The following is a 16,699-nucleotide window of genomic DNA, read 5'->3' on the forward strand; positions in this document are numbered from 1 at the left end:
GACGCTGGCCCTAGCCATCACCTCAGCGACCTTTCCCATTGCAGCGCGCCCAAGTGCGTCTTACGTATCGAAATGCTAGGTAGGCTCGGAGTTGGCACGGAGCAGCACACTACTCCGTATGGGCTAGAGGCATGGGACCATCGTCAAGTACACTCAGCAGTCAGGCAAGCAAGCAGGCAGCCAGCAACGGCATCACAAAAAACGCTAGCTAGAGCAAAGCGCGCTCACTCAGCGCGCTCGCCCAGGCTCAATAAGGAAATAGGTACCTAGATATGATCCCCCTCCCCCAAACTTCCCCGCGGCACAAACCCATAAGCACACACAGATACGGAGAATGCTACGTCAGGGCCAACACAGTGCCCCGGGCGCCAAACCCGACAGAGTTAAAGCCGACATCGGAGATCGGCTCTGCACCCTTGCATAATCCGTATCTAAGCGCACGCTGCATCATTTTTGTGCGGGACGGCCCAAACGCACGCCCTACGACCAACAAGCCGTGACTCCTCCGCTGCTCTCTCTGACTCTCTACTCTCTCTTTTGCTTAACCCGCCAGATACAAGACACGACGGTCGACGCGCGCCACTGACACACACACGCTTCCATACACACGGCTTGCTAGACGCCTCTTTTTTGCTCGCGGATTTGTAGACAAGTTTACGCTACCTACTTGCCTACCTACTTATCTATCTATCTACTTTATTCTTATACGCTCGCGCATCCACAATGGCCCCTCCTCCCCCCGGCGCTGTCGAAGTCGAGGCCGTCACTGACACTACCGGCGTCACGGTTCCTGATCCCCTCGATGCGCCGATGCGCATCAACGACCTGCATGGCCGCCGGAAGAAGACTGAGAAGTCGCAATGGGGCGTTGCGGCGCCGTCGACGAGCGAGCGCTTCAAGAGCTATGGACACGCGCACAAGCCAATGGCTAAGAAGTGGGACCGTAAGTCTGCCTGCCTGCCTGTCGCCGCACCTAAGCAGGGGAGAGGATGGAAGGGAAAGAGTTGGTGGTGGAAGAAGAACGAAAGCAATGGGACGGGAAGAAAAGAGGAATGCTAACGATATGGGACCACGACAGACCGCTTCAGCGCGGAATCCGCCTCGCGCAAGGGCAACTCGCTCAAGCAAGCCGCCAAGTTCCTCAGCAAGCCCGGCATCATCTCGCTCGGCGGCGGCCTGCCCTCAAGCGAGTACTTCCCCTTCGACAGCCTGGACCTGACGGTGCCGACCGTGGGCAAGTACAGCGAGGCCGAGGTGCACGCCGAGGGCGCGCGCCTGCACGCCGGCAAGCACGATCTCGCCCAGGACAAGAGCATCTTCGACATCGCCACCGCCTTCAACTACGGCCAGGGCTCCGGCTCCGCCCAGCTCCTGCGCTGGGTCACCGAGCACACCGAAATCGTCCATAACCCTCCTTACGCGGACTGGCAGTGCACCCTCACTGTCGGCAGCACCTCCGCCCTCGACATGGCCCTGCGCATGTTCACCCAGCCCGGCGACTACATTCTGTCCGAGGAGTACACGTTCGCGACGGCGGTGGAGACGGCCGCGCCGCTGAACGTCAAGGTCGCCGGCGTCAAGATGGACGAGCAGGGCATGCTGCCCGAGTCGCTCGACGACGTCCTCACCAACTGGGACTCTGCTGCTCGCGGCGGCGCCCGCAAGCCCTTCCTCGTGTACACGGTCCCGTCGGGCCAGAACCCCACGGGCGCGACCCAGGGCACCGAGCGCCGCAAGGCCATCTACAAGGTCGCCCAGAAGCACGACCTGTACATCCTCGAGGACGAGCCCTACTACTTCCTGCAGATGGAGCCGTACGCCGGGCCCGGCGCGCCCGCGCCCGCGCCGCCCGCTTCGCACGACGAGTTCCTGAAGACGCTGGTGCCCTCGCTGCTCAGCATGGACACGGACGGCCGTGTCATGCGCCTGGACTCATTCAGCAAGGTCGTCTCGCCCGGTAGCCGTGTAGGCTGGATTACCGCATCGGAGCAGGTTGTCGCCCGCTACAAGAAGCACGCCGACGTCTCGACGCAGGGTCCCAGCGGTATGAGCCAGCTGATTCTGTTCAAGCTGCTCGACGAGCACTGGGGCCACCCCGGCTACCTCGAGTGGCTGATCCACATCCGCAAGGAGTACACGCAGCGCCGCGACGTTATCCTCGATGCCTGCGAGAAGTACCTGCCCAAGGATGTCGTCAGCTGGAAGCCGCCCATGGCGGGCATGTTCGTAAGTTGATTTCCGCTCCGTTTCTGGGCCCTGGCGTTCTGAACTGCTAACGTCTCGCACAGCACTGGCTCAAGATTGAGTGGCAAAAGCACCCCCACGCGCACGAGAAGAGCATCCCGGAGCTGGAAGAGGAGATCTTCCTGGCGTCTATTGATCACGGTGCCCTCGTTATGCGTGGCTCCTGGTTCTACGCTGAGAATGACATTGCTCACGACACCATGTACTTCCGGGCGACCTATGCTGCGGCGCCTTTTGACAAGATCCAGGAGGCCATTCGTAGGTTTGGTGAGGCGCTTAGGGAGAGCTTCAAGCTGCAGGCATAGATGTCGAGCTCCGCGAGTAGGAAAAGGTGAGTGATGCACACAAGACGCGGAAAAGAGAAGCAAGGAATTTGGTTCTTGAGAAGAGCATTGCATGTATTGTCGGCATATATCGTGGCGTGTCACAATACCCATTTTCTTGTTTACTCAGCGTATTGTACAATGCAAGTAGGAATCAAAGTCCACGCATTGAACCATCACATAAAGGTGTTCGAATTGACTGCTTTTGGTTCCGTTCCGTTCTTCGTAGCTCGCAAATGGGGATATCTAGTTGATGAAGTTGACGCAGAAGAAGTGCAGTATGAGGCTGCCGAAGACGTAATCCGCAAACGCACTGTGGAAGTTAGTACCTGACGGATGGATTGTGTGAGGCATTGCAGGAGCATACCGTTCGTGGGAGATGCTGCCGAACTCGGCTTTGTTCTCCGGGTTCGTTTGGATACGCAAGCTCGCAGTGAGGACGAATTGACCAACCGTAGCGCTGAAGCCAGACAGGAAGGCGTTGAAGGGCTAAGGAACATGGTCAGCAAGGTACTTCTCCAATTGGTCAAGATCAATGCCCGTAGCCTCTCCAACAACAACAACACAAGCTGATCCAACAGCATCAACCTCTCCCCAAGCACACCAACGCAAACGCAAAACCAAAGGAAACAGAACAGTCGCACTCACATAATTGCCACCAACAATGCAGTACACAAACTGCAGGACACCGACGACGACCAAGAACGCCATAAAGGTATCCAGCAGCTTAACACGCTGCTCGGTGCCATCGACGTAGTTCCTCCACACGCCAGCAAGGATGGACTGGGCATCATTGCCGGTGATCTTAGCAGAAGGCCTCGACAAGCCAACAGGGCCGGTCGCGGACGTGGCCGACGCCGCCTTGGTCGTGTGCGAGGCAGCGCTGGGGACGGCGGTGTTGGGCGCGACGGCGGAGGCAGGAGCCGCGGCGGGGGAAGCGGGCACAGCGGCCTGGTTGCCGGCGGGCTGGGCGCGGTGGCGGGGCGGCATTGCGGGCGTGGCGATGGAGGGCGGTGCGGTGCGGTGCGTGGGTGTGGTGGGCGGTAGAGCTGGGCGGTTCAGGCCAGATGGATGGTTGGTGTTGGAGCTCGGACGCGCGGGTGCTCAGGGACGCGCGGGCGGGCTGCCGGCTTACGCACGCCCGCTGCGCGCCGCCTCCGCTCCGCTCCGCCCCGTAGGTACCCTACCTAGTGCGGGGCGGCTTGGCAAAAGCGTCATCGCTGCCGGCCGGACGAGAGCTGCCCGCTCGCAGCTTCGAGCGAGCTCCCCCAGTTCCAATTGCGTCGTCTCGCTTTCTCAGCTCTGCCAACCAACCTCTTCTCCTCTACCACTCATTACCCACGCACGCGCCTCATCAACAATGGTTCGTCCCATCTCTACAGCTACAGCTACAGCTACAGCTACAGCAACAATGCTAACACGCTCCCCACGCCCAGGGCCTCGAAACCATCGCATACATCCTCGGCGCGCTGACCGCCGGCGGCGGCATAACGGGCTACGTGCGCACGCGCTCGGTGCCGTCCATCGTCGCGGGCGTGACCGTCGGCACCCTCGTACGTTGAGCCCCAACCTAGCCGCCGCATCGCATCGCATCGCATCGCATCGCGGCGCGGCGCGTCGCGTCCTTGCGCTGACTGACCCTCGCCCGCGCAGTACGGCCTCGGCGGGTACCGCCTCTCGAACCGCGAGCCCTACGGCGTCGAGCTCGCCCTGCTGGCCTCTGTCGTCCTGGCCGGCTCCTCCATCCCCCGTGCTATCAGGACCACCAAGCCTCTGCCTATTGGCCTGAGCTTGCTGGCTTCGTATGGCCTGTTTAACTTTGGTATGGCGTGGCAGAACCGGGTTAGGTAGATGATAAAGGTGGTTGGAGAAGGAAAAATGAATTGAAGGAGAGAAGGAATCGAAGGAAAATTCAATGTCGGTTGTGCGGATGCGGACACGTATCGTGAGCCCTGTTTGTTTGCTAACAAATTGTGGTTATGTGGCTTGTCTGCTACCTATCGCTTCCTCCCAATAAATCTACCGCTATTTTCAGAGCTAGGTTTAAGAATGCTCCATCAAACATGTAACAATTTCTTGGCCTGCCCAAAGATCGCCGCTCGCAGACCCTGCCCAAACGCCACAGTCGTGTGTACAGCTTGGAGCTGCCTGATCCGTGGCTAAAACAAAGTATAACCTCCCAGTCGTTAATCCTCCATATAACCATCCTCCCGCAAATGTGACACTCAGTCTTCGTCGTCGTCGTCATCGTCATCCTTCACAGTCTTCTTTTCAATCTCCACTCTTTCCTCCTTGGCCTGGTTCACCAGATCGCCAATCTCCTCGCTCTCCCCCAGTATCTCCCTCGCTCTTGCTTCCTGAACATCCATGTCCTCCGCGATCAACATGGTCGCAAGCTCCGGCACCAGCACTTCTTGGATAAACCCGCTGACCGTCTTGTACCCAATCAGCGGGTCGCTGCCCGCCACCTCGTGGATCTCGTCCGTTACCTTGCCTGCGATCCAATCCATCATGACGCGTCGGCCACGCGGCCCATAATATCCAACACCCCCAATCGTATCCATCTGGTTATGCTTCCTTGCTGCGCGGAGGGTGCGTCCTTGTCCTGCAGCCATGGTGCCGGCCAGGCGGGCTCGGAAATGGCTGTCTTGCTCGTTGCGGACGATCCGGACTAGGGCGTCCCGGTGCTTGTTCAGGCGCCCCGGCAGAGCGTCCCAGTCGATGATGGGGTATTGATTCGCCTGGTATTCTTGCGCGGCCGTCTGCTTCTTGTGCGCTTGGCAAAAGGCCATTTGCTGCCGCACGCGCATGTGCTCTGCTCCGCGCGCCCAGTGCTCCAGGAATGAGGCATCCACCGCATCACGGCAGATGGGGCAACGCGCGGGGACGGGGTAAGTCGTGGGCCGTGACGCTTCGAGCTCGAGTTCGAGGTCGAGGTTGTCGAGAAGGGGAGAGGACATGGGGTCGCTAAGGGGCGAGGAGTCACCTTCGTTAGGGTCTTTCATGACAGATGCTGTATCTTTGTTGGCGGTTTCGGCTCGGGTTCTGAACTTGAGCATATCAGACTTCATACCCTCGAGAAGAGGGTGGTGCTTGAACTGTGGCATTTTGGGAGTTTTCTTGGGAGTTCCTTTGGGGGTATTCGATGTTTTCGTAGCAGGGCTACCCGATGAGGCCTTCCCTAACCGCTGCTTCTTGGTCGCTCTTTCTGAAGAATCCGTCCGCAGGGCAGCGTGGATGTTGCCCGTCGTGCCCCTACGCGCTCTTTTGGAACCCTTCCCATCGGACACTATCGTCCTCTGCCTATTCGCAAAAGTCGTCTTGTTTTTATTTTTCCGCGCCATGGCTGAGTCGGCAAATGGATCATTCATCTCGCTTATGCCGACACCCGAGTCTTGTTTGCCAACATTTCCTTTTCGGGCGCCTGCCTTTGTTCTGCCTGCACGGAGTGGCTTTTCCTGGCTCCTCATTCGCGGGGTGTAAAAGCTCACACCGTCAGAACTTTCTTGGCCCTCCTCATCGCTCGAGTCTTGTGGTGACGCATAGATTTCCTCGTCGGGCACGGAATGCGCCTCTGTCGGTTTTGCAGGTGAGGGGGCTTGCGCGGTTTTGTTCCGGAAGGTGCTCAAGAGAGAATCTCCCTTGTACGCTCTCATGGTGAAAGGCAGATTTCAATTGAATGTACAGTGAGATAGGGCCTCTTATATGTCTGGGTATATACGGTGATGGCACGCATCGAACAGTCGCAAGTCAACAGTCGGGGTGTGGGATGGTCGAGCAATACCAATTGATGGAAGGCCCCGGGCCGGTCAGGAATTGAACGCTCAAATCACTAGAGAAGCTCGAGTAGTCAGTCGTGGGCGCAGAGGTTGTGCGGGTAGCCGCATGAGCTTGGAGACTCGAGGTCTGAGAGCTAGGGAGCTTGACGAGGGTCGGCGAAAGACGTGCCGATTCGCGCTAGCACAACGCGATATCACGCTATCCCGTGAGCAACAGCGAACAGCTGATGAAAGACGGTGAATGATGCTGAATGGAATTTTGACTGTGTAGAACTACTTTTTTTTTTCAACACGCGAATTGTGTTGTTTCATGTGAAGGCACCTTTTCCAACATCTTCTAATGTGTTAACATTCCGCCTTTAGTACCAGTCACACACTTCATGTACTGTCAGTCCTATTCACTCTAGAGCCCTTGAAACGATTCGCATCGTTACAATATTGTCCATAAAAAACAAAATCGTCAATAGAGTATTGCGTGGTACTGTTTGCAGGTAAAACTGAGTAATTAGACCGCCCTATTCACCGCCCGCATTCAATCAGTTCACCAGATACCTAAATAGGTTGTAATGCTGTTATATCTATCTATAGAATCTAGCTAGTCATATGGCGACGAAAAATCGCTATCACCAAAAATGTAAAACAGCCTTTGTGGAGCCGCTGTCTTTGCAAGCACAGTTGCCTTCTTTCCTTGGTCTAGCGAATATCTATTCTGGACCGCATCCCAAGTTACCCAGGAGCCCTGGTACTCGACGCGAGGACTTCCGTAAGTTTCAGTGTCCTTGTAAACCCCGAGCCCCGATCCTCCCGATCCTCCAACAAAATCTCCTTCCTAAGCCGGGGGTTCCTCTTTTCTTAAGACCTTCCTATTTCAACCACTAGGCTCGGTGTCAGACACAGGGCTACGGCCGAATTCCAAAGTCAACGGACGCTGCCAGTCCCCAGCCTCATCTCGACTGCAATCCGCTGGTCCGACCCACGCTATCACACATATGCCTTTCTTTCTTCAACATGCCGAGGGATCGACGACTTTGTCTAAAGGTGCCGGCCAAAGCCGCGCCATACACGTGCTCCGCGAAAATTGAGTCCCAAAATGTCTTGTGCAATTCCTGATTCTCGAGGCAAAGGGGGTATAATGACGTGCAAATGACCATCCTCCTCATAATCAGACTTCGGCTTAGAAAACAGTGACCATGCCCATGGAACAGAAAAATAAACAGGGAAGCTTCGCACTGCGACTCGACCATTGCGGTCGAGCCGAGGCAAAGTGCAGACGCCAAAACGCAGGATGCAAATGCGACCGATCTACAGCGGTCTCCGGCCCCCAAACAACATGCGCCCATGAATCATATGGCCTGTATGCAGCTGCAACAGAAACAATCTCTTCGCTTCCCGCGTTTTTATGTCCAAACCCAATTTCGGTCGACTCGTACATCGAACGATGACAAAGAATGTCGGGGCTGTCATTTGATGACGGACAAAACTGCGAAACGTTGCTGCCATCGTCAGGAGACTCTTTTCCCCATCTATTTTTGCTCCTTCTGGATCACAAGCCTCGTGTGGAGTGTGGTGGTACACGCAACGTAGCAGCGTATTGGCGGTCGTGTTCCCAGGAGATCGGGTTCCCGTGCTTGACAGCTTCCCTCCGTATGCTGCAGCTATCCGTGCTTGGCATCCACCACGTATGTCAGACCGTGACGGAGTTGCTCATCTGATCGATCGCCTTTCACCGCTTGACCAGATGGCCGCATCTTTGAGCGGCCCCACAGATGACCAGAAACATGTGACTCTTTCCGCATGTGGTGACATGTAGGATGTTTCAAATGAAAAAAAGCATGTCCAGAGGCCAGCTCCGCACCAGACACCCAAAAGCAACAAAAAGAAACTAGTCTCTTCATCTTGACCTCTTTGCGACCTGGCCTTGATCGATCATTCCAGGAGAGCTGTAATCCCATCTCCGCTTGAGGCCACCGTCGCCAAAGGAGCTGGCCACCACATCTTGCCACATGCTCGGAGTGACGTAATTGCCGGGAGGAGCAGCGTAAGATACTGGCGGAGGCAGTTGAGCCGGGACACTCGGAACTTGGTGGGTATGCGGAGACACGCTGGATGCATGATAGTATCCTGGCGGCTGTGTCTCCTGCGGAGTCCGGAGTTCATAGGTCCCTGACGGAGGAGGTCTTAGAGGAGGAGAGGATTGAGACGTGGTAGTTGGAGGGGGCGTACCGAAAGCAGTATTCCATTGACTGGGCTGTGTTAGTTGAGTTTACAACTTATAGGCGGACGGACTTACTCGAATAATCTGGTCGGATTCCACTGCACTGGTTCTTGATTTTGCATTGTGGTAGAGGGTTGAGGTTGCCTCTGGCCCGCAGCCATCATGACCAGTGACTGAACTACGGGAGAGTCAGCCTTGGGGTCCGTGCCGCTCGCGGATATCGGTGGCGAGATAGGATGATTGGTATAGTTGACTTGACCTGGTTGCTCCAACGAAGGATCATGGCCTGTGTTTCGCCGATATCCTCCTTCGCTGATGGGACTGGGGTTGGTGTTGATGGCAGGGCTTCCGAGCGGGAAAGAGGCCTTCAACTCAAATGGCTTGTTCAGGTCCGCGGAAAAGGCCTCTCGCAAATTGTTGACCTGGGCTTGCATCTCCGGCAAAGGCCAGTTGGGAATACATTGCTCCAAAATCCGCATATGGCGCACGAAATAGTCCCTGGCATCCGTATTGAGCTCTGGATCCGGCGAGGTGATGGCGACCTAGGCAAAGTTAGTATTTGATGGTTTGTGTAGGCGGTAAACTTACCAGGTGAAGCATGGTGCATGTGAGGACGGAGTAGACGGTGAAACTGATACCGCGTTGCATGCATAGAAGACCAGGAAGCGAAAAGTTTTGCAAAATGGCTTCTTGTAACCTACACATGCTCTTTGCTGCCGAATAACAAAGCAACATATGCTGCTTCCACATCGGGTCATAAGCTTCGTAGAGCATGTGTAGTTGTGGCCTGTGGTGCATGATTACACCGAGATGATGGTAACAGTGCATGTTCGCAACATAGTGCGACGGTATCCAAGGTGTCGTGCCGTCATCGGGATAAACGATTTGCAGGTCGCGCGGGAGTTCTCGGAGCCATGCAGCGTAGCCGTCGTTGTGCCGGACAAATTCAGGATCTATGGCCCAGCTCTTACTTCTTTTTCTCAATGATCCATGAAGCATCGTTGTCCGTTGGATGTTCTTAACGATCCGCAAGAAGTAAGAAAATTGACGGGAAATTTGGTTTTCGACCTCATCGTGGCTGGACATGGGACGAGGAACACTGAAATCAACCGTATCTTCCTTGACGCCGAAATCAACACGTCCTAGTGGAAGTTAGTATTGTGTTCAACAACTGTTGTATTCAAATGATGATTTGTCTTACCTTGAGGACCTCCGACCATGACTTCGAGCATGAACAGCATATGCCAGACTCTAGTCTTGGTCACGCAGTCGTGACCCGATGAACCGCACGACTTGCCCATTTGATGAAGCTCAAAGTGCGAGTCGAGATCGAGATCCTTGGCCATTGCCACACAGTTGACGACCGTCATCCAGGACCGATAGAAGTAACCACGCTTTGGAACGGCCTCGCGCGCTTTCAGGATCAGGATCATTGCTTGGATTGTGCTCAAACGTGGGACATCCTTGAAACTTTCCTCGTGTTCTGGAGGGGTCAGCATGCAAAAGCAAGTGTTTGAAATTTGTGTACTTACTCGACACGAGTGCAAGCCACTTATTGCCCTGCGAGGGATCATCCAACATCAATGAAGAGCAAGCAAAGACGGCTTCCAGAATGAGAGGGGAAATCGAATGACGACTGGTTTGCCATTGTTGGAAGAAGAATTGACGGTTGATAACAGGGCAATACGGATGGATGTTTGTAAAAAAGTATTCAAAATAATCAAGAGCTTGCTGGTCCGTTGGCATCATCTCAGGCGGAATTCGGATGGTCATGTCTGGACTGTGATCATCAGGCAAGTGAATTTCATAGTCTTCCACAGCGGGTGCGTTGGCAAGTGTCTTTTTCTGGTTTGTGATGTATGGTGCTATGCGCGTCAGTTAAGTTGAATTTCAAAGGGCCTTTTGCGTTACTTACCGACAGCTGTGTGATCAATTTTGAGCTCGCCGAGGGCGTCAGTGAGTTGGGAAGTATCAAGATTGTTGCGCCATGACGGATCAGGATCAGCAGGCGTCATCGCCGGTGCTGGTTGAGTAGGATAGATGGGTTGCGCCGGTTGAAGCGGAGAGGGTTGCATGGCACCGTAATGCAGGGCCTCTTGGCTGGGAGGTGGTTGTTGCATGTAAGGCGCGGTTTGGTACATGCGCGCCGTGTCGGCGTAGGTCGTCTGCAACGGAGGGCCCATGACGGAACCAACTTCGGCGCTCAAAGGGTGGCCGGCGATGGAGTGGTGCCTCGGGTAATGGTCCGGGACGGGGCCTGGGACGGCTTGCGTGGGGTCATATTCTTGAGGTCGTTGATCGAGTTCAAACGTGTGGGAGCCGGGCGCAAAGTCCTTGTCGTAGCTGACAGTCGGAGGGACGCAGTTGAGTTTGAGACGAATGCAAGCGGCGCACGGCCAGGCATTCGTGGTTGCGGCATCACATTTGATCTTACGCCTTCGGCAGCCCTCGCAGGCGCGCATGACTGAGGCGGATTTAGCATTTGGCATAGCAGAGAAGTCGAGGGGAGCTTACCCTTGAGGCGCTTGTGGCGGTTGTGCTCGTCGACAAAAACATAGTCTGGCGGGGTATTCGGGTCAGTGGCAAGGACATGGTGATGATGATGAGGCGGGCCGTGGGCGTACTTCTCTGGTTCTCGCGCGGCGCCAGAGGCTGCGGCGCAAATGGGAAGCTCTGCATCTGTGCGGTTTGTGGCAATAGAGGTCTCCCGCTGGGATCACCGGCCATGTCAAGGAGCGGAGAGGATGAAAGAAGATGGTGGTCCGAGGCGCCCGCACTTCGGCTTACAGGCGACGGACGGAGGGAGTGATCTAACAACGGAGCGCGTGTTCGGCGTGCGTGGTGGTCCTAAGTAGGGCGCGGCGGGTTCGCTCTCCGATTCCCGAAAGGATGCGATCCTCGCGCATTGAGATGAGGTGTGGAGACGGGTTCTGGGCTGGACGGGCGGCTCGCGTAGAAGTAGCAAGTGGCGCAAGAGGGAGAAAGAGGGCGAGAGGGACTCCTGAGTGGGGATTTGAAGAACAGTCTGGCGGTCGAACGCTTGGACGGGCTGGTGCACGTCAGATAGCTCCGCACTTCAGGCTGGCAGAGAGTCAGGTAACTACTGGCACGCGAAAGGAAACGGCCGCAACGGGGGCAGCTAAAATGGCGGCGCAGGGATGATGCAGACCGCCGCACGCCTACCACTACACTGACAATAAAAGATGCAACGGCAGTGGTACTTCGCTAGAGCTTGTCCAAACAACGGCGTGCCCTGCTTTGAAATCGCCCATCACGCGTTACCGACGAGCCGGCGGGCGGTACTTCATCAGGCGCACTCTGCGGCCCTGCGCCCTCCCACCTCCCACACTTGCCGACGCCCTTGCCCCGCCGGCATTGCCGACCCCCCCCCGGACACCCTCGAGATCAAGCCCGCAGAAAGAGATGCGATGCAGGAACGCTAAACTGAGCCGACCGCGTCACGCCCCTAGTCCATAATACAATATGTAGTGTGATTGCTCCTGCCGCGCGGCGATTTTTAATTTGGATTTCGCGAGGTGGCTCAGCCCGCTCACACGCCCGTGAAACGTTTTGTCGTCCCGGACTTTCTGGAAGCCTTTAGTCCGGCTGTCTGGCTGAGCTAAGAAATCGGCCCCTCCCGGTTCCCGCCATCTACAATACCTACATACATGCGTACGCTGGGCCTGAGCCTGGATGAGAGCCACGCGCCTGGAGGAGGGCCATGGCCCATTCCCGAGCCCTTGGTTCACCTCCAGCGCGGCTCGGCGGCAGGGGATCCTGTGTTCGTCGACGATCCTACCCCGTTGGCCTCTGCTCCTATCATCGTGATACTTTGGTGTTGCGGGGCGTTGTGGTGTTCCTCTGGGCGACTGGCTAGCTTGCTCTAGGTGGTTGGTGGTAGTGTGCCGCGACCATGTCTTGATGGCGGCGCATGGCGGCGCACCCTTGTATTGGCTCCACCTGCAGCAGGTCAATCACTGCCCCAGCCACGGCGCTGACAAGCACTTCTTGACTCTGGCTGCTCGTGGAGATGTGAGGATCGAGTCTCCAACGTTTACGTCGCGCTAGGCCCAGAACAGCACTAGCCAAGCGACATGCGAAGCCACGAAGTAACCCTGTATGCGGCAAAGCACTTGCCAACATGGGGTGATTTGGACCACTTGCCCAGGATGATCTTCTGACCAGGCCGCTATGCATGAAGAGATTGCAAAGGGGGCCCTCGAGCGCCCAGTGGCCGGCCCATGACGTGTACATTGCTACCTACAGAAAAGCTTGGAGTTCAAGGCTGAGCTGGACGCGGGCAAACAAGCGACGGAGATCGCGGGACGCCGGGGGATTTCAAGGGGCGCGGAAGCGTCCGCCGCCTCTCGGCGATTGAGCTGTTTTCCCACGAGATCTTCTACAACGTGGGTCGAGCCTGGGAAATGGGATGGGATGCCTCGTGCCGGCGCAATGGCAGAGACGTCCGAACGGGACGACAGGGGCGGATATAAGTAGAAGTAGCCGGCCCGTGAGCAAGCACGCGCCTCGAGCAGAAACCGAAAATGCCATTGTGAGGTCTGATGCGGTCGGCTGGCGTACCTGCCCACGGAAGCCTGCGGATTTACAGGTGCATCCGACGCCGAGGACTGTGCGCCAGCGCGGCACACGCTACGCCATGATCCATCGCGGCAGCGGGAAAGCGCAACACAATCCTTGACGCCTCTTGTCTCTATCCACCATCTCCACAGCGGAATCCGGCAACTGACCCTGCCTTAACTACCTAACGGTGCGACGTGAGGACGCGCGCGCCATGCTCCCAGATAAGGATAACGCCAACCCCACACAATCCTCAATCCCTCAAACCTGCCGTCACACACACCGGAGAGAGCGCCGCAACGTAGAGAAGCATGGAGCTGGCGGCTGGTCTCGCTCTGTTCCATGACCTGATTCCCGCTTACACTTACCTGAAGTATCTAAACTTTTTTTTTTATATATCACTCTTCGCCGCGGCTCTGTCAAGCACGACATTGACGAGCGAGCAGGAAATCTAGGAACGGTGAGCGCACCCCGCACCTGCCTGACATCAGCAGTCGTTCACTGGTCTAGACCTGATTTCCTCCATCTCTGATCCATCATCCGGAGCACCCTCTCTCTCTAGGCTCCCTGCCCGCGCCGTTGTCAATCTGCCGGACATCCACATTCTACCCCCTCGTCTCCCCGTTCCCCGATCAGCACGGTCCTGGTTGAGATCACGCCGACTATCACGCACTGTTCGCTCGCTACAGACATAAACTTGCGAGTAAACAAGTGACGAGTTAGGCCAAAATACTACAACGATCTATCTGTATAAAGAAAGGGAAGGAGATGACGATTAGTGGTACGAGCCTCCCGCCTCAGCAATGCTTGGTAGACCAGGAACTGGTCAGCCGCAGGCGAGGCACGCGCGGGAGCCTGCAGTGGGCGTTTGGGGGCGGATAGTGACTACTACGGTCAATCTCGCCCACATGTGGTCAGCAAAGTTGCCAAATCATCAAGTGTCGTAAATCATCCACAGCTCCACGGAAAATGCTCGATAATTCAACGTATGATGTGAAAGTATGGATGCAGAGACGCTTACGTGCGTAAGCCATTAGCAAATCCTCTCGCGACACGGAGAGGCTTGCATTGGAAATATCTCCATTCGGAAGAAGATCATATGCACAACATCCGCGCTGTCGGGAGGCGGGGGCCATGACTGAGAGCGGAAAACGGCAGCCGTGCGCTTTGACTTGATCACCGCGGACCTGGTCGGCTACTCCACCGGATCCCTGCATCGGACGAGTCAACGGGATCTACTTTGGCTTGGTGCGGGTTCGCTTCACCCACGTTCATGATTCGCAACGCGACGGTGGAAACCGGTCTTATGAGCCGGCGGCGGGAAGAAGCATCATCCACCGCCACGAGGTGGAAGGTCACAAGGGCGTCTATCCGCTTTATAGCAGGGTTGAGGGTGGAGCATAGTGAAGTCTGGCCAGAGTGGACGACCTGACTTTTGGCCGCATCCAGCGTTGATGGCTCAGCACCAACTGCGGCGTGGTACGAGACGAGCAGTGAGTCGGTGAATTTCAGAAGCACTGACAGCAGCGAGCAGCGTGGCAGTTTCTGGGGGCCTTCCAAATCACGAGAACATTGTGACATGCGTGTGTGCGTGCAGCATCACAGCATGCATTGGATGTGTTGGTCGGTCGGTTGCTTTTTTGCTGGAGCTCCGGTTGAAACACGATCTGCGACTCGATGCAACGCGAGAGCGGCGGCAGGATCCCTGAACGCCAGAGTCTCGACGGACGTCGTCGTCGGGAAAGCCCGCGACTGCGCGCGCGACGTGCCTCGTCACAATCGCCTTGCGACTTCCGAGCCGTCCGCTGCAACTTTTCCGCCTTCCGTCGCCTCACACCTATCCAACCCGTATATCAGCTGAAGGTCTCCATCGCTGCATAGGCGGTGTAATTATGATTCGATGACATTCGCGCTATTTTCATGTTTGCTTTTTCCATCTCCTGGGCCCGGAACGCCGGCAGTTTTTACCATATTTGCCGCGACCAACTTGTTGAAGAAGATCCTCTCTATCTTGGAGGGTGCATGAAGAAGATTCTTTTTTGCCCCTGGAAGGGGGGACGCGCCTTAATGGATCGAGACCAACGACACCGGTGCCCCTTGAGCGATTTATCTTCGGATAAATATGGATTTCCCGCATGGACGAGCAAGACCTAGTTGGGCCGCAAGGGGCTTTCCGGTGATGTCGCTCTTTACTTTACTATCACCATGCCCAGACTACACGAGCAATACAACGACGACAATCCTCAACATCAACCAAACCAATGACGGCTTAGCCGTAGCGAGCGTGTCACTCAAGACGCCCATCAATTAATTCTCCAGATCCCATTCGCTCACTGATATGCATCTTTCGTCATCTCCAACCGCCGTTGTTACACCTGCCATCCAACATTGCATCGTCGCTTACCTGAAGTGGAATTGTGGTTGGAAGCCGTGTTGATCTCCTTTCATCCTCCAAGCCTGTATACCGAATGCTTTTCGTTTTCTGCGTCATGGGGGCAGAATTTTCCTCTAAATGACGACAGCATCGTTTCAACCTCGTGGAAAACCGGGCTGGGGGGCAACGATGCTATTTTCGTGGTTAAGCAGGCCTCGGTCGTGGGACCGCATGAAAGAGCAGCAGTGGGCTCGCCATAGCAGGCAAAGCGAGAACCGAATCTTGGGAATGGGGGGAGGTGATATCCCTGCAGCGAGACGTGTCTGACTGGCTGCCCTTCCCGTCAGAAGGCTGTCTCAAATTATCCATCACAGGTATGCCCAATTGCAAGAGCGATGCGCAAGCGCCTCTGCAAGTGCGCACGCAATTAAGCTCCTCCGTGGCACTTGCGTAATTTCAATAGACGCCTGACCGGTCAGTAGAGATTTGCGTCGTCGTCGTGGCATCGTGACATCTTCGCTCCTCGAGGCCTTGAAGCTACGACAATGTTTAGCTCCGCCGGTGTTCGGCGTTACTATTTTTGGCGCCAGAGTCCGCATAATGTTCACGATATTATACCTTCCGAATTCGGGTAGTGATTACGAGCTCCCGCGGCAGAGGCTCTCTCTCACTTGCTCTGTGTAACGCGGGTTGGTAGGTTTACTCATCAACGGCTCCCTTGAACAACCGACATCCGAGGATATCACCAGTTCCAGCTGTTACTAGGAGTGCCGTTTTATTTTAAAACTAAATTCACAGTGGTCTCAGGTCAAAATAACGCTTTGCTTGCAGGCTTCCATTTTGCTTCTGTGTCGCTCAATATTCAGTGTCTCTATTGCTGTTCCATAGCATTGAATTCTGTCAAAACAAGATTAGCTTCTGATTTGAAATCGTTGCGTAAGCAAACTAAGCCAGATCCATGACTACATGAAATTCCGTGTAGAACTAGATCAGGTGTCGGTATCACGACCACTGTGCTAATATTAGACTCTGTGCGAGCATCCTCTGGGAGTTACGGCAGATAAGCTTATTTAGTCGCAGGAACTGTTAACTTTTGCCTTAATAAATACCAGGCTACTATGCTGACCAGCTTAGTTGTGTTTCGATTTAAAGCGGTAACGGTAACGCATTTTGAATACCTACGTAT

General features: G+C 55.6%; 7 protein-coding genes across 7 annotated transcripts; 2 read left to right on the forward strand and 5 right to left on the reverse strand.

The window, feature by feature from the left end:
• Nucleotides 1-800: 800 nt before the first annotated feature.
• On the forward strand, nt 801-2,737 carry K452DRAFT_283059 (uncharacterized protein). Its single transcript, XM_033539704.1, has 3 exons — nt 801-943; nt 1,079-2,226; nt 2,289-2,737. Exons 1-3 carry the CDS (start codon nt 811-813, stop codon nt 2,547-2,549), a joined length of 1,542 nt encoding a protein of 513 aa, XP_033402567.1. The 5' UTR covers nt 801-810; the 3' UTR covers nt 2,550-2,737.
• On the reverse strand, nt 2,438-3,652 carry K452DRAFT_263028 (uncharacterized protein). Its single transcript, XM_033538631.1, has 3 exons — nt 3,216-3,652; nt 2,935-3,056; nt 2,438-2,880 (listed from the first exon to the last, which is right to left on the reverse strand). Exons 1-3 carry the CDS (start codon nt 3,555-3,557, stop codon nt 2,814-2,816), a joined length of 531 nt encoding a protein of 176 aa, XP_033402568.1. The 5' UTR covers nt 3,558-3,652; the 3' UTR covers nt 2,438-2,813.
• Nucleotides 3,653-3,801: 149 nt separating this feature from the next.
• On the forward strand, nt 3,802-4,613 carry K452DRAFT_283061 (uncharacterized protein). The gene is made up of 3 exons (XM_033539705.1): nt 3,802-3,930; nt 4,004-4,120; nt 4,221-4,613. Exons 1-3 carry the CDS (start codon nt 3,928-3,930, stop codon nt 4,416-4,418), a joined length of 318 nt encoding a protein of 105 aa, XP_033402569.1. The 5' UTR covers nt 3,802-3,927; the 3' UTR covers nt 4,419-4,613.
• Nucleotides 4,614-4,653: 40 nt separating this feature from the next.
• On the reverse strand, nt 4,654-5,113 carry K452DRAFT_283062 (uncharacterized protein). The gene has a single exon (XM_033539706.1). The coding sequence runs from the start codon at nt 5,078-5,080 to the stop codon at nt 4,793-4,795; it is 288 nt and encodes a 95-aa protein (XP_033402570.1). The 5' UTR covers nt 5,081-5,113; the 3' UTR covers nt 4,654-4,792.
• A 2,144-nt stretch (nt 5,114-7,257) lies between these two features.
• K452DRAFT_72049 (uncharacterized protein) lies at nt 7,258-7,961 on the reverse strand. Its single transcript, XM_033547059.1, has one exon. The coding sequence runs from the start codon at nt 7,684-7,686 to the stop codon at nt 7,291-7,293; it is 396 nt and encodes a 131-aa protein (XP_033402571.1). The 5' UTR covers nt 7,687-7,961; the 3' UTR covers nt 7,258-7,290.
• Nucleotides 7,962-8,237: 276 nt separating this feature from the next.
• On the reverse strand, nt 8,238-11,240 carry K452DRAFT_218581 (uncharacterized protein; the record flags this gene model as incomplete). Its single annotated transcript, XM_033536365.1, has 8 exons — nt 8,238-8,589; nt 8,637-9,103; nt 9,150-9,703; nt 9,763-10,044; nt 10,094-10,426; nt 10,477-11,025; nt 11,076-11,120; nt 11,186-11,240. The coding sequence occupies 8 exons, from the start codon at nt 11,238-11,240 to the stop codon at nt 8,238-8,240; spliced, it is 2,637 nt and encodes an 878-aa protein (XP_033402572.1).
• A 3,787-nt stretch (nt 11,241-15,027) lies between these two features.
• Nucleotides 15,028-15,377, reverse strand: K452DRAFT_283065 (uncharacterized protein). Its single transcript, XM_033539707.1, has one exon. It carries the CDS (start codon nt 15,274-15,276, stop codon nt 15,058-15,060), a length of 219 nt encoding a protein of 72 aa, XP_033402573.1. The 5' UTR covers nt 15,277-15,377; the 3' UTR covers nt 15,028-15,057.
• Between the last annotated feature and the right edge of the window lie 1,322 nt (nt 15,378-16,699).

This window comes from Aplosporella prunicola, assembly GCF_010093885.1.
Source record: "Aplosporella prunicola CBS 121167 unplaced genomic scaffold K452scaffold_2, whole genome shotgun sequence".
NCBI lineage: Eukaryota > Fungi > Ascomycota > Dothideomycetes > Botryosphaeriales > Aplosporellaceae > Aplosporella > Aplosporella prunicola.